Source organism: Alternaria novae-zelandiae (assembly GCF_023758075.1).
Source record: "Alternaria novae-zelandiae strain BMP 2774 chromosome Unknown scaffold_21, whole genome shotgun sequence".
Classification (NCBI taxonomy): domain Eukaryota; kingdom Fungi; phylum Ascomycota; class Dothideomycetes; order Pleosporales; family Pleosporaceae; genus Alternaria; species Alternaria novae-zelandiae.
Window position 1 is genome coordinate 122,692 of NW_026056981.1, and position 13,991 is coordinate 136,682.

General features: G+C 53.4%; 4 protein-coding genes across 4 annotated transcripts; 3 read left to right on the top strand and 1 right to left on the bottom strand.

Moving 5' to 3' along the window:
* Positions 1–212: 212 nt before the first annotated feature.
* Positions 213–4,040, bottom strand: J4E88_008804 (uncharacterized protein; the record flags this gene model as incomplete). The annotated part of the gene is made up of 3 exons (XM_049402412.1): positions 213–2,779; positions 2,829–3,199; positions 3,247–4,040. 3 exons carry the CDS (start codon positions 4,038–4,040, stop codon positions 213–215), a joined length of 3,732 nt encoding a protein of 1,243 aa, XP_049251649.1.
* Positions 4,041–4,643: 603 nt separating this feature from the next.
* Positions 4,644–5,347, top strand: J4E88_008805 (uncharacterized protein; the record flags this gene model as incomplete). Its single annotated transcript, XM_049402413.1, has 2 exons — positions 4,644–5,068; positions 5,116–5,347. 2 exons carry the CDS (start codon positions 4,644–4,646, stop codon positions 5,345–5,347), a joined length of 657 nt encoding a protein of 218 aa, XP_049251650.1.
* Positions 5,348–6,395: 1,048 nt separating this feature from the next.
* J4E88_008806 (uncharacterized protein) lies at positions 6,396–9,259 on the top strand (the record flags this gene model as incomplete). Its single annotated transcript, XM_049402414.1, has 2 exons — positions 6,396–6,458; positions 7,097–9,259. The coding sequence occupies 2 exons, from the start codon at positions 6,396–6,398 to the stop codon at positions 9,257–9,259; spliced, it is 2,226 nt and encodes a 741-aa protein (XP_049251651.1).
* Positions 9,260–9,692: 433 nt separating this feature from the next.
* Positions 9,693–11,251, top strand: J4E88_008807 (uncharacterized protein; the record flags this gene model as incomplete). Its single annotated transcript, XM_049402415.1, has 3 exons — positions 9,693–9,761; positions 9,812–9,908; positions 9,960–11,251. 3 exons carry the CDS (start codon positions 9,693–9,695, stop codon positions 11,249–11,251), a joined length of 1,458 nt encoding a protein of 485 aa, XP_049251652.1.
* Positions 11,252–13,991: the final 2,740 nt, after the last annotated feature.

The window sequence follows — 13,991 nt, forward strand, 5'->3', positions numbered from 1 at the left end:
CCATGTTATGGTCACGATGGAGGGGCAGGCTGAGCGTTTCTTCATGTTTCAATTGGAATATATCGTCTCAGTCTTTCCTTAGCGGGAGAGAACAATCCGGATAAAGTCCATCACAGACCCTACGATCAGACATCCAGCCCAACTCCATCCAGCAAAGATTGCTCAGTGTCGCCCAACGCCTCATTTCCATAACCATCATCAACAATCGTAAATCATGCAGGCCCCCTCAACCTAACAGTACCCCCTCTCATCTCCTCATCCGCACCTTCATCATCATCCTCGCCTTCGCCTTCCACATCCTGTAACCGCATCGCCCTCAGCAGGTCCCTACTAGCTCTCGTGCCGTCCCTCAACTCCACCGCACTCTTCAGTAGCATATCAGCCATGACCCTTGCATCCATGTCCACGCCCAACAGCGCCTCTACCTCAGGGCCAGTCGGGACGGGAAAATCGACGAGCGGCTTCCCGTTCGGACCGACGCTGACGGTGGTGGACTTGCGACTATAGCGCGGGGCGTCTTGTTGATCAAAGTCTGAGGAGGAAGAGTAGGTGTTGCCGTGGTGGTACGAGTCATCGGTGTCGGAGTCGAGGGTGTAGGTGGTGGAAGTGAGGGTTGTGGATGTAGAGTCGGTTCTGCGCGAGGAACGGAGGGGGGCGGAAGCTTGGCCCATCGGACGACGTTGTGCGGCGAGGTTGAGGCGCTCGAATGTGTCCCAAAGGTCGTCTACGTCTTCTTCTTCGAGCGAGGTGTCGGTTGTCACGCTCATGGGAGGTGATTGGTCGTCGCTGCTTAGTCCGTAGGCCATGTTGTGTGACCAGCCGTCCCAAATAATTTGCTGAGAGCGTTGGTTTCCGCGGTGGTACTGGCCGGAGCTGGCTGCTGGTTTCGCCTGTGACTGTACCTGGCTCGCTGAGCTGACGCCTCGAGCGTGCATGCTGGGATGGTGTGGGTCCTGGTTTGTAGGGTGGCCCTGCTCATCGTATTGCTGTGGTGTCAGTAGGCCTGGCACGGCCTGGTTTGGTTCCGATTGCGACTTCATATGGAAAGAAGCGCGGTGGTTGTTCTGTGATAGCTGTACCTGGTCCTCAAGGTTGAATGGGTTATCATTCATACGGTCGATTCCTGCTGTGACGATATCAGAGCCAGACGTGGATGGACGGTAGTCCTGCACCATTGCCATATCGAGGTCAATCATTGACGAACGAAGAGGGGATCCAGGCGCAGAGCTAATCATCTCGGGATAGTCATCAATAGGGTCAACAGGCGCTGTTTGGGCGTGTCGCAGGGTTGGCCGGAAACCAGATGCGAGGATTGGTGACGATGAGTCCGTCTTCGTGTGCTGACCGCGCCGTGGCTCCTTCGGGCTGCCCATGGGAAAGGCAAAGTCTTGAGTCTTGCGGTTGTCGTCCTGCTTGGGGAACGTCCACTCTTTCGTCTCGCGCCGTCGAGAGATCCGATTTGATGCGCGATTCCTGGGCTCATTGTTGGCCTCTGCCATCGCTGCGTCGAATGTCCATTCTACTGTGCGTCGATTTGGCTTCTGAGGTTGCGCTGGAAAAGACCATTCCATTGTCTTGCGATTAGGCTGCTGTTCAGCAGGAAACGACCACTCCATCGTCTTTCGGTTTGGTTGTTCCGAGGGGAAGGACCATTCCATGGTCTTGCGATTCTCGTCATTCATGCTGGGGAAGGTCCAGTCTTTCGTGGCTCGTTTAGTCATCTCATCTTCCTCATTGAAAGCATCCCGGCGCTCTTCTTCTTCTTCCATCTCCCGTATGATGCTCTTCATGCGGTTCGCGCGGATGGTCGGCACCTCACCCAGATCGATACTGGGTATCTCATCTGCTGATGGCATCGAAAAGTCCAGGTCAATGACGGTCTCGCGGTTAGGCGCGCCAGGATTGAAGTCGCGGAGAACCAAATCGGAGGGAGGGCGACCATTCGGAGGATCTGGCATATCGACTGCGCTGTACCGGTATGGTGTTGTATTCGTATCGAATAGCTTGTTCAGACGTTTCTGTCCTCGGACGATAGACTCCTCCTTGAACCTAGCCTGGAGCTGTTCGAATCGTCCCATATCTGCTATCGGTGGTAGACCCATTCCGTTGAAGCCTTGTCCGGCCCCACCCGCAAAAGGATCGCCAAATTGTGGTGCATGTTCCTGCTCGAATTCTTCTGATACATTGAAAGACCAGTCATCGTCGTCGTCGTCTTCCACTTCTGGGGCAAGCGGGTCTGGTGCTTGAGCACCGTATGGATTGAAGAGCGACTGTCGTGCACCGCCCTGTTGCTCCCATACATAATAGTCCTCGACCAACTTGACGAGTGACACAGTTGGGTACATCTTGGTAGTGTCCGCAAGATATGGGTGCTCCAGGATCTGGTCGGGTGTTGGTCGATCTTGCGGCTCTGGCTGGAAGACGAAAGCTAGGAAATCCTTTAGTTCTTGGGAAAAGCGATCACCTTCAAGCACAGGCACACCAGCCGTTGGCAAATCGAACTGCCCAATCTTGTGATGAGGTGGATAACCGCAAGCCATCTCATAGACAGTGCAAGCGTAGGCCCAAATATCAACCTCGTTTCCGTAGGATATCTCCTTGGGTTGCATCAAGCTGTGCGGGTCCGCATCCTTGACCCATTCCTTCTGCAATTCAGGCGCCATCCAAAATGGTGTACCGACGATAGTCGAGCGCTTCGATCTCTCCGGCTCCAGGGTGTTGGAGACACCGAAATCGCAAAGTTGTACCCGGCCATCTTCGAGGATAAGAACGTTGTTGGCTGGATTTGATCAGCAAAGATTGAGGACGGCCAAACCAGCACTACTCACATTTCAGATCTCGATGTAGCACACCAGCTTCGTGGATGTACTTGAGACCTTGCGCCAATTCACGTGCAATGGGTATGATGAATTTCTCCGCCAGTCCAGGTCCAGGGTCCTTGGTCATAGCCGTAGGCTTCATCAACGTGTTGACACTACCACCACTGGCATACTCGCTGACAATCCAGAGTTCGTTGTGGACAGGCCTGGCCTCCTCGATGATGTTGACGTAGGGTCTTGCCTTGCTATCTCTGAGTTGCTGCAGGATGTCAATCTCCTTAAGTGTGTCCTGAAGGTTCTTGTGTGTCATCTCCTCGTAGTCAACCTTGTCGATCTCGATGATCTTGATGGCAACGAGCGCGCCGGTATTTCGACTCTTTCTTTGTAGTGTCAGCGAGTGTTCTGGGGTTCGTTGCATGATACCCACCCTTTGTAGACGCGGCCATATGCACCCTTGCCAATAAGCTCGTAGAAGTCGTATGGCGGTGGTTCCTCACCACCCCGCTTGGCTCTCTCTGCAACCAGGAGCTCCATATCCTTTGCTTGTTGCATTGCACGCCCCTTGGTGCCACCCATCATGGGCGGCTGCAGTCGTGCGGGCTCCATGTCTCTGAGGTATCTGTATACTTTGTCGAGGTGGAGCCGTTCGGTTGGGGCGTCTTCTTGCGGCTCGAAGGGCGACTCTGCTATGCGCTCCAACGGACTGTCCACTAGGGTCCCGGTTGTGCTCTCGAAGCTGGTTGCGATTGGTAGAGGCGGAGGCGGGCGATCAAGTTGACGTGGACGCCGACCGGGCGATATGTAATTGGTAGGGTCAGAGGCAGAGTATGAGTGTCGGGCGGTAGAATTCGGGCGGCCAGGCTTGATGGTGCCGGGACTGGATCGTGATAGAGGTCGTCGCGGGACAGGCGTTTCCGGAAGGGCAATGGCAAGCCTTGGCTTCGGCGTAGGCGGGCACAGCGGGCTTCTGTGGTCTAATATCGGACTCGAGATATCGCGCTTATCGATGGAAGGGGTGCGAGAGGAGCGGGAGGAGCGGGATGAGTTGGCTATCTTCCCTTTGATTGAGTCTGTCAGCTTGGAAATCGAGAAGGAGCGACTGGATCGTGTCGCCGGTGTGCTGTCCAGTGAGCGAGGCGGGGTCACCTCTCCCATAGGGATGAGATGGTCGCCGTCGCTCACCGACCGCTTCAATTTAAACACCGCTTCGTCGCCGAGCATGGCGTTGTGGTGTTATTGCGGCATGTTGGTGTTTGGGAGACAAATCGCACTCACAGTTTTGTTATGACGTTCCACGTTGTTTACCACAGGTGAATGCGGCTCATGGCGGGCAGGGTCGCGTGCGGTGAGCGTGGGTGTTCGTTCACATTCACAGCTCCACACTCCGGAGGTTTGGAAGGCCTATCAGCCAGATACGATCACAATTCAAGGTAGCGGAGAAGATGAGAATGATTAAACAAAGCGAGACGTAGAATTGGGCTGTATAGAGAGATGGGATGGCGGTGCCATCTGGCAGACATCGAAGTGTTGACGATGCGAAACATGGATCCAGGGTCTCGACGTTTCGCGCGCGGGTCACGCTAAGGCAACCTTAATTCCATCTGGGGCAAGCGCGCCCCACGTTCCCGTGCCTGACATCATCTGCGCCACATGTGCGGCAGGCATAGCAGCTTGCCAACTTTCTGTGCATCACAAGAGATTGGGTCGAGATGCTCCCTAGATATCTCCATACATACTCAATATCCGATCTAAGACCTGATTAGACTCAATACACTTGATACAACCCGAGCAACCTTAAGAAAAGCACTGAATCAACGTCTCACCATGGTCGCGCAACCCATTGGCACCAAGAAGACGCCCGTCACGTCGACGGCGAAGAAGACACCAGTAACAGCCCCAGTCAAGAAAGCACCTGTCAAGGCGCCAGCCGTTCAGCCTCCCAAGAAGCCTGTCAACACCGCCATGCAGAAGAAGCCTGTAACCACGGCCCCTAAGAAGCCCGTCACAAATGTCGCAGCGAAGAAGCCCGTCACAGCTGTCGGTCAAAAGAAAGCTGTACCAGCACCAGCAAAGAAGCCTGTTCAACAGCCACAGCAACAAGGTTGGATCAACAAAGGTCTCAGTGCCGCATCATCTGGCATTGGAAGTGCTGTCGGCGCCGCAACGACTGGTATCGGCAATGCTGCTGGTGCAGTCGTGACAGCGGCAGGCAGTGGTGTTGCTGGAGCAGGGAGAGGCGCTGGCGCAAGGTAATACACCACACCCTGCTATAGTTCCCTTGACTGACATATCATAGTATTGCGAACTCATCCCGCACTTGGGGCGACATGGTCCGCGAGTATGGCAACTCCCTCAAAGACATCACTGGCGCTCCCGGCAGTCGGTCGACCACGAACAAGAATCCTCTCGGCCTGAGCACAAGTGGCGTAGGAGGTATGGCGTCCATGGCTAGTAGGCCAGGTGTGCCTGGACTCTCAGGAGGATCCGGTAAGGGGGGTGGTTCGGCCAGCAATCCCCTGGGCCTATAAATGAACATGTTGAGCCTAAGAATATAGACCGAGTTCATGAACGGCCAGAATACTACATAACACCTTCACTGACCGACTGGGTGGCTCACGGTGTATCATGAGGTCGACATGCAATTTTCAGTGGTTAAACAGGTGGTCCAGAGTGCGGTTAAAGCTCTAAACCTCACCAACAGCACTTCGAGGACAACCGGTGATTATCATCGTATTCTGCAAACACATATCTTCATCAAACCATTGCTGGGGACACCATCTATGTCGCCAGCGCACCAAAAAGACATGAATTCTACATTGTATTCGTAATAGGCTCCAAGACTTCCCCTCTTATGGTTTCCCTGGTGTTCCATGCGAACACTCAACCTGAACACCCCTTCACCATGCCATCTTTGGCTGGTCATTGCGCGAGACTAGCGCAGGCTGCCGCTGCCCATAAGATCCCCGCTGTCCTCCCCCCTAACTCCCTCTTCTTCTTTACCAGCTGGCCCGCTTCTCTGCCAACACTTCGATAGGTCGCAGAACTATCGCAATGGAACAATCGACTCTTCAGACTGACTTGGTGGATCATGGTGAGCAACACCCTCCTCACTTCCGCTAAAATCACAGAGATACACTCAAGAGATACGGTCATCCGGATGGCCTTATCGCATCACACCTTCAGACACCGCCTGCACCTTTGGAATGAGTAGGAGGCTAGCTTCGCTACCTTCGGGCTCGCCTTTGGTGGCATCTGCTTGCACCAGCGCGAGCGATGCATGCAACACAAACAGCCGTACATCAAGGTGTCTCGACTGTGCATTTGGGCGAGCGGAAGATGGCGCGTATATCGAGCGCGCCGTGACACCGCTGGTGGGCACTTCACCAAGTGCTTCACCGTCGAGTTCTGTCGTGGGCTTCCGATCATACGAATGCCTTCGGGCGCTAGTTATGTGGCCCTGGCAACTTTGGCGCCGGTCCTGGTTTGGACGGGGGATTCTTACAAGCTGGCTCGTTTGAATCATGGTCTCTTGGAGAAACGAGCATATCCGTATGCATAGACGTCTCCCTGCCACGTATGGAGAGCGATTCACAGGCCTCAGTGCCGGAACGTGCTTCGCTGGGTATTTTTGTCGTGATGGTGCGTAGTCTGCCAGCGCAATGCCCTTGTCCGTTACTCGACTTGTGTTGTATACAAGGTCTACATTTTTTTCATTAAGCTTTCACCTTCATGGGGTTACTCGAGGAAGGAATGAAATCGTCTACAAAATATTGCGACAACAAACTCGAGGACTTTGGTAGACGGAGAATGCAATGCCCACATCAATTGATAGACTTGACGTTGGTGTTGTGCGCTGCTTGGCGATTTCCCAATCAGGTAACTTCTGGAAACCCGTCGATTACCGTCCACGGGTGTCTGCAAAGTTACCACAGGCCGTCACAGTTATCGATAACGCTAGCGCCATCTGAGCCTTGCGGCGGGCGAGACATGCACGTAACATAACAAGTCATGGCTGGCTGCTATTTCGTAATTGTTCGACCTTTGAGATCCTGCAAACATACCCATTAGATGTGGTAAAACTGTTACCGCCTCGTGCTCTTGCTACCTGCAGAAAGCGCTCGCTCATGCTTGCGCTTCATCGACTGCGATGCCTTCCACACTCCACTCCGTTTCAATCGCGCGCTCTACGAACGCTCCCTCGAGTAATACCAACATATGTCCCGCGATGGGATCCCACTCTACACAAATCTACGCGACCCGCTACGGCGGTGATTGAGTCAACGAAGACGGCCGAAAACCCTGTCTATGACCCCAACCGAAGTTTGGAGCGCGAGCAGCTCAGAGATGCACACATATCCATTGTCACGCCTGGGCTCAGTGCTCCTGGAAAGCGTCTAGCTGTCAAGAGACTGGACCGAGTATTGGAATTGGTCAACAGCACCAATGGCCGCGACGCCAGTCTACGCGCGCCCCTCTGGCGGGCGTACTCTTTGGCCAAGGCCTCTGACCCGACACTCTTAGCACGTCTTCCAGAAAGAGCCTGGGACCTGCTCTGGATTACGCAATCCATCGACTCATCCACCAATGTGAATCGCACGGCACACATCGCACAACTCTACCGTGACATGGACAAGGCTGGAAGGACTACAACGGCCGGACAGCGGGCCAGAGATCTAGAGAGCACCTTTTGCTCTGGTAGAGAAGACCAAGCTCTTAGAGAATGGGAAGAGGATCACACTTTGGGATTCGACGGCATACGACAGGATTACAAGCCAGAGCATCTCGAGGTCGGGGCTAAGCTCCATGCGCTTGCGGGGAATCTAGACTACAGCCGAAGCATCATGGAAGAGCTATTCAGGTTATACCCGAGTTGGGACACTTCCGTCATGATGGCCGTCTTCCGTGCTCACACGAGTTCCGAACTTCAAGAGCACCATGATCTGGCAAAACAGATCTATGTCTCAATGAAGGAGAAGAAGGGCGATGCGCGCTCGATCAAGGACTACGACGCTTGGCTTGTGGGCTTCTTGGAATCTCGAAACCTAGGCTACGCCAAACAGGTGTTCCGAGATATGGTCAGGGAGGGCTATCTCGCAACTAGCGGGACCGGAGAACGAGTCGAACAAGTTCTGAAGAGACTGCACATGCTGTATCGACTCGGAACTGATATAGCGACAATGAGTAGTATCGCTTTCGATGCTATATCCGTGCTACCGCCTGCTTATCACGGCCATTTATTCGGCGACTGGATGAAGGCGGCCGTTGTTAGGCAGGCGCCGTTGGTAGCCGCTCAGGTCATGGGGATGATGCTCAAGCGAGGCTACAAACCGCAAACGTTCCACTTCAACATGCTCCTCAAAGCGTTGATACGGACCAAAGAGAGTCCGAACGTCCTGAAAGCCGAAGACATTGGTTGGCGCATGATCGAAGCAGCTCGTACACTACCGCAACAACGTGATCTTCGTCGAGACACAACGGCGGACATCATTGACAAAAGAACCGCTGATACTCATGACAAAAGTATCGATGTCGTCCAACGTGCTCCTCCTGCAAACGTCACAACATTTGCGCTCATCATGCAGCACCACGCGAAGAGTCTGCAATGGGAACACGTCGATTATCTGTCCCGTCAGCTCAAAGAAACGGCACTTGAGCCCAATGCGACCATCATGAACGTTCTCATGGACAACAAATGCCGCCAAGGCGCCTACAGCGAAGCATGGACGATCTACAAGACTCTGACTGAACCGCAAGAAGGCGACGCAGGTGTTTTCCCCAATGGTGCAAGCATACGTTATCTTTGGAAAACGCTCCGTCTCGCGCTTGGCGACCCTACAAATCGCGACAAACCAGGGCTGCCGACCCCTCGTGAGCTACTAGCAGAGATGATCAGCTGGTGGACGCTCAGTCGCAGCCGCTACGACGCCGACCGCTTTCGTATGGGCCTCGCAGGCGCAGATAGTGGAGCAATCACATCACTCATCATGCATTGCTTCAGCTACACTCAAGATCTAGCTGGCTCCCTGATTGCTTTGCACGTCCTTCGCCACCACTTCGACATCTTTCCCACCAACGAAGCAGCGCAAATATTGCAAGGACAGATAGCCTGGGTAGACATGACACGCGAGACCGAAGCTGTGCGCAGCCAACACTTCCATAGTCGTTCCAACAAAAAGAACACGGATCGAATAACCATGGTCTACAACATCCTGCTTCAGCGTCGATTAGCGAGAATGGATCTGAAGGAAAGCGAGTATGAGATGTTGACGGATGAGCAAATTGGTGATATGGGACTGAACCTATTGAGTGAGTTTGTCAGAGTCGTGCTCAAGAGGAGCTATCCGCCTGAGGTTGTGGAGGTGATGATTGATGCAGCGAGATGCGCAGTGGGTGTACCTGACCTGCCGACAGGGGATATGGATGCTTTTGAAGTGGCTTGAACGAACTTTATTGCAAAGTTGGAGGATGGTGGACGGAAACATCTAATGTGCGTGCATATATAATCAATACAATACAATACAATAAATCCTTTCAACACTTTCATTCGCAATGGAAATACCAAAGCAAACCACAATCTATCCCTAGCTCTAAAGTCCAGCTTCGCAAGATGTCGTTGTAGTGAATTGATCTCATTGGCCATGGCTGCAGGTAGCCGAAACACGGGTTTATCGATCGAGCCCTCCGCGGCGGCGATCGATGACGCTCCAAAGCTCAGATGTCCACAACGCGCCCAAACACGGTTAAAGGTAACGGCTGCTTATTTACGATGACGCCCACTGTCATGCTGAAGGCTGGGACGCGACTCTCAAAATTCTTTGGGTGCGCTTCCTCTTTGATACACGATCACGACCCATCCCTCGTACCACGGTGATCATGTCTTCACAGGGCGAGCGCGCACCGTTGCTGCAACAGAGATGGAGTGAGGAGGGGGAGCCGCGGACTGTAAGTTTTCTTGCGCACGCGTTTTCTCTGCGTTTGCTAATTCGTGACAGCATCTTCGCATTGGAGACCTTTCGAATGACGAAAACCCGCGAGAATGGGCGCGATGGCGCAAGATGGCCAACGTGGCTGTCATAGCCCTCATGTCTAGTACATACACTCCCGTCGCCTATACATGAGTTATACTAACACTCGTGACAGTCCTCAGCCCCCTCGTGTCCTCCATGTTCACGCCCGGCATTGCGCAAATCGCCGAAGACCTCAAATGCAGCACGACTGCCGTTATTGGAACGACCACTGGCTTCGTAGTCATGCTCGGAATTGGTCCCTTGATCCTCGCGCCGCTGTCCGAGACGTTTGGACGGAGGAAGATATACCTCGTGTGCTTCTCCATCTTCACCCTGCTACAAATACCCGCCGCGCTCGCGCCGAACATCGCCTTCCTCATAACGGTACGGAGCATTGCTGGCTTCTTTGGTAGCGTCGGCATAGCGAATGGTGGCGGCACGATCAGCGACATGTTCTTACCAAGCGAAAGAGCTGGAGTTTTTGGCTGGTACCTGTTGGGCCCGTTGCTTGGACCTACCCTGGGACCGTTATTCGGCGGTATCATCGTACAGCGATTGAACTGGCGCTGGGTCTTCTGGATAATGACTATCGTCTGCTTCGTCAACACTTTGGCTGGATACTTCTTCCTCCGGGAAACGTACGCGCCTGTCATCCTGAATGCGAAGAAGGCGGAATTCGAGTCCCAGAGCAACGAGTGGGATGGCACAAAGTACTCGTACGAGGGCGAAGATACACGGCCGTTGAACGAGAAGCTCACGCAGGCTCTCAAGCGCCCTCCGAAGATCTTTGCGCAGCCCATCGTCGCGGTCATGGCTGTGTACCAAGCGCTCATCTTCGGCACAACATACAGCATCTACACGAACATGCAGCCCATCTATCAGGACGACTACGGCTTCTCCACTGAGCAGGTCGGATTGTTGTATCTAGGCCCTGGATCTGGGTTCCTCTTCGCAGTCTGGTTCCTCGTCCCACGAATCGACACCGTGTACAAGACGCTCACAGCGAAGAATCACGAGAAGGCGCGACCTGAGTTCCGCCTCCCACTGGCAAACATCGGCTCTGTTTTCATCCCCATGTCGCTCTTTTGGTTCGCTTGGGCAGTGCAGAAGCACACGCACTGGTTTGCATCCATCTCCGCGACTTTCTTCTACGGCATCGGACAGGTCATGATCTTGAACAGCACGCAGAACTACTTCATCGACAGTTTTGAGAAGTATGCAGCCAGTGCGATCGCTGCTGGCACCGTCTTTCGCAGTGTCGTGGGGGGTGTCATCCCGATCTTTGCGCCGATGCTGTTCGAGAAGCTGGGGTATGGTTGGGGCATCAGCACGTTTGCGTTTGTGAGCTTGCTGCTTGCGCCTGCTCCGATTCTGTTCTTTATCTTTGGTGAGAGACTTAGGGAACGCTATCCGGTCGATTTGTAGAACGTTATTAAGTAGGTATCTTTTTTATATTCATGGCGCAAGTTTCCGTTCCTGGTCACTTCTAGAAGACTTTCTCTCTATCTCCGGCTTCCAAGTGGTGTAGGACAGACTCAGTCTGTCACCATGACTACTAGAAGAGATGCATGTGAACCGTGATTACGTTTGTACAAAGCAGACTGTAAGGGCTATGTCGGCGCCTCGGGTCACGATCAGCCTCCCTCGGTCATCACATCTGCTAATGTGCATGGTGAGTGCGTTTGCATGAGCGCACCGCGAGGGCGATATAGGCATCTCAGAATATGAGCAGTCCATGACGCGTCACTCCACTTGGGTTCCTAGGCAGTCACTTACATTCACTGCGATCAAGTGGCGAACTTGGCAGTCGCTAGCGCTAGAGCGCTGCCCTGAGATATAGACCGGGCCCCTCTCACCTCCTCTCTGACCTCGTATAGTGTTCCCTTAGAAATTCTGGCTCTACACCAGAATGTACTCAGATACCGTCCACATCGGGGACACCGCGGCAGTCGCTTTGCTACTTGCCTACGGTTCTTCCTGGTGGCATTGCTTGGACCAGCACAACAATGCAGTACATGAAAGGCCTCGACGCCCCGCCGCGTCCAACCCTTCAATACTTGGATGAGTACGCTCCTTGAACGCAAGAAACCGGCCCCTCGCGTGTTCAAGCGGCTACTACATGACACCACTTCGACAACAAGTATGTCGGTGGTCACTCGTATCTGTCAACAGCAAGTTCCCGCTCGTCGGAGGCCTAAAACCTCCGTTGGCACAGGCGGGCTGGTCTGCCTGTGCTATGAATGCGACGTTGCGCCCCGGAGCGCTGCTGTCGTTGTCAGTCTTGGGGAAAGCGGAGCTCGCGGAGGTCTCCCCCGTGCCGCTGGCGGAAAACATTGTGCGGATAGCTTACGGCCGTCCACGATGCAAGCCCCATATCTGCTGTTGAACAGTGTGTCTGTACTACTTGTACATCGTATCTTTTTCGTTGGGCTGATGTCTTTATGGCGTTGCTTGAGGAAGGAGCGCGGATGAATTTGAAGTGAGGGAACGTACCTCAGCAAATGCCCAGGTTCCGGTGAGCCATGATACTATGTTGTAGAGGAGAAAACGGCAAGCCTGGGAGGGCATGTAGGTAGCCCATTGGTCATGTCTAACAACTAAAGTACCTCCGCAACGCTCGTTGCAGAAGACCATATATGGCTTCCAACCCCGCTTTTCAGAGCCACTGATCTGTCTAGAGAGTGACATCCTGTGTTTCCACACCGTAAGATTTACGAAGTGAGATACCACCATGAGAGTAACAAGCTGCTTGGCATCCATCTCATGATCAAGCCAAAGTCTTAGTATTTTCGTCTATTGCCGATGCGGGACTCCTATATAAATCCCCAATGCAGCACCTGCATGCTTCGTATCGTTGCTACTGTTCTTCCCAACATCAACTTGAACACTTCCCAAAAATGCATCTCCTCCCATTCCTCACTACCTTTCTCACGGTCTCGGCCGCGACTATCGCAATCCCTACAGAAACCCCCTCTGATGATACCACTGCTCAGGCTTGTCCTGGCCGACGCATCAGCTGGCGGGGTGGAGGCTGTGAGTTCAATTGGGGGAACGACTGTAAGAATCGCTGCTTGAACTCTGCAGGTGGCAAACGGTGCTGCCCTCGTACGGTCAGTTGGTATCAAGATCGCGGAGGATGCTGGTGGGGCAGAGAGACTTGCGAGTGTGCCTGTAATGCCTAGGCAGTGAAGGTACACCACCGAAATGGTATGGAATACCAGCAACTGTCATCTGAGCTCTAAGAAATATTTGCTGACGCCTCAGTTGTAGTGAAGCATATCTTGGGGCCAGTGCGCTGTCTCGGGTTATGGTACTTGGATAGCGGTTGCGTCGATTGGTGGGCGGTGTATTCGTGGCTTTCGTCGTCTACATTGCGAGTGGTACAAATTTGGCACGAAAGTCCAATCACTTGGAGGTGTTCCGGTACGACGAATAACTCGATACGATCAATGCGAAAAGTCGGTTTTGTTCGTGTAGGCTTCTTGACACTGGGCCCGATGTCTTTTCTCCTGAACGCACGTCGTGACGCTCGGATTCAGTCGTGAGAAAGTCACACCTTGGTAGTTACACGATTAGGATCATGAGGTCAGGTGTATACTGCCGTTGAAGACAAAATGAAAGTGCAAGAGATCGATGATGTTGCGACGGCTTCCTCATTCCGTAACCGCAACGGGTATGACGTCACCAGATCCCAGCGAACAACATCAAAGCCATCGCAATCATACCGTATACCAAAGCACAATCCAATGACCAGCCCGAACCAGTATCAGACAGCAGTCTGAGTCAAGGGCGCACTCTACTTATTCTGCTTGTCATTCGATCCCGACCCCCAACCCTCATGCTGACTGTCGCGATATTACTCGGGGGAGAAGCGGCCCCCAAAACCCCTGGACGTGCGTTCTCACTCATAGCCAGACCTTTCAAAATATCATCTCCCAGGAGCGACAATCTCGTTTCACGGCATCACAGAGTTGTGGGGGCCGACAACCACCAGTGCAGTCTTGGAGACACAGCCCAATTCTAATCTGCGCCTCAACACCTTCCAAGGTCCCTACTGGCTACCGCCTTCATCTCCTTCATCTTGAGGCCGAAAGAAAGTGTACTGGCCAATTTTCCCAGGAAAACGGTCTCCAGGGCTGCCTTAATATGGCTAAAACGTACCTAC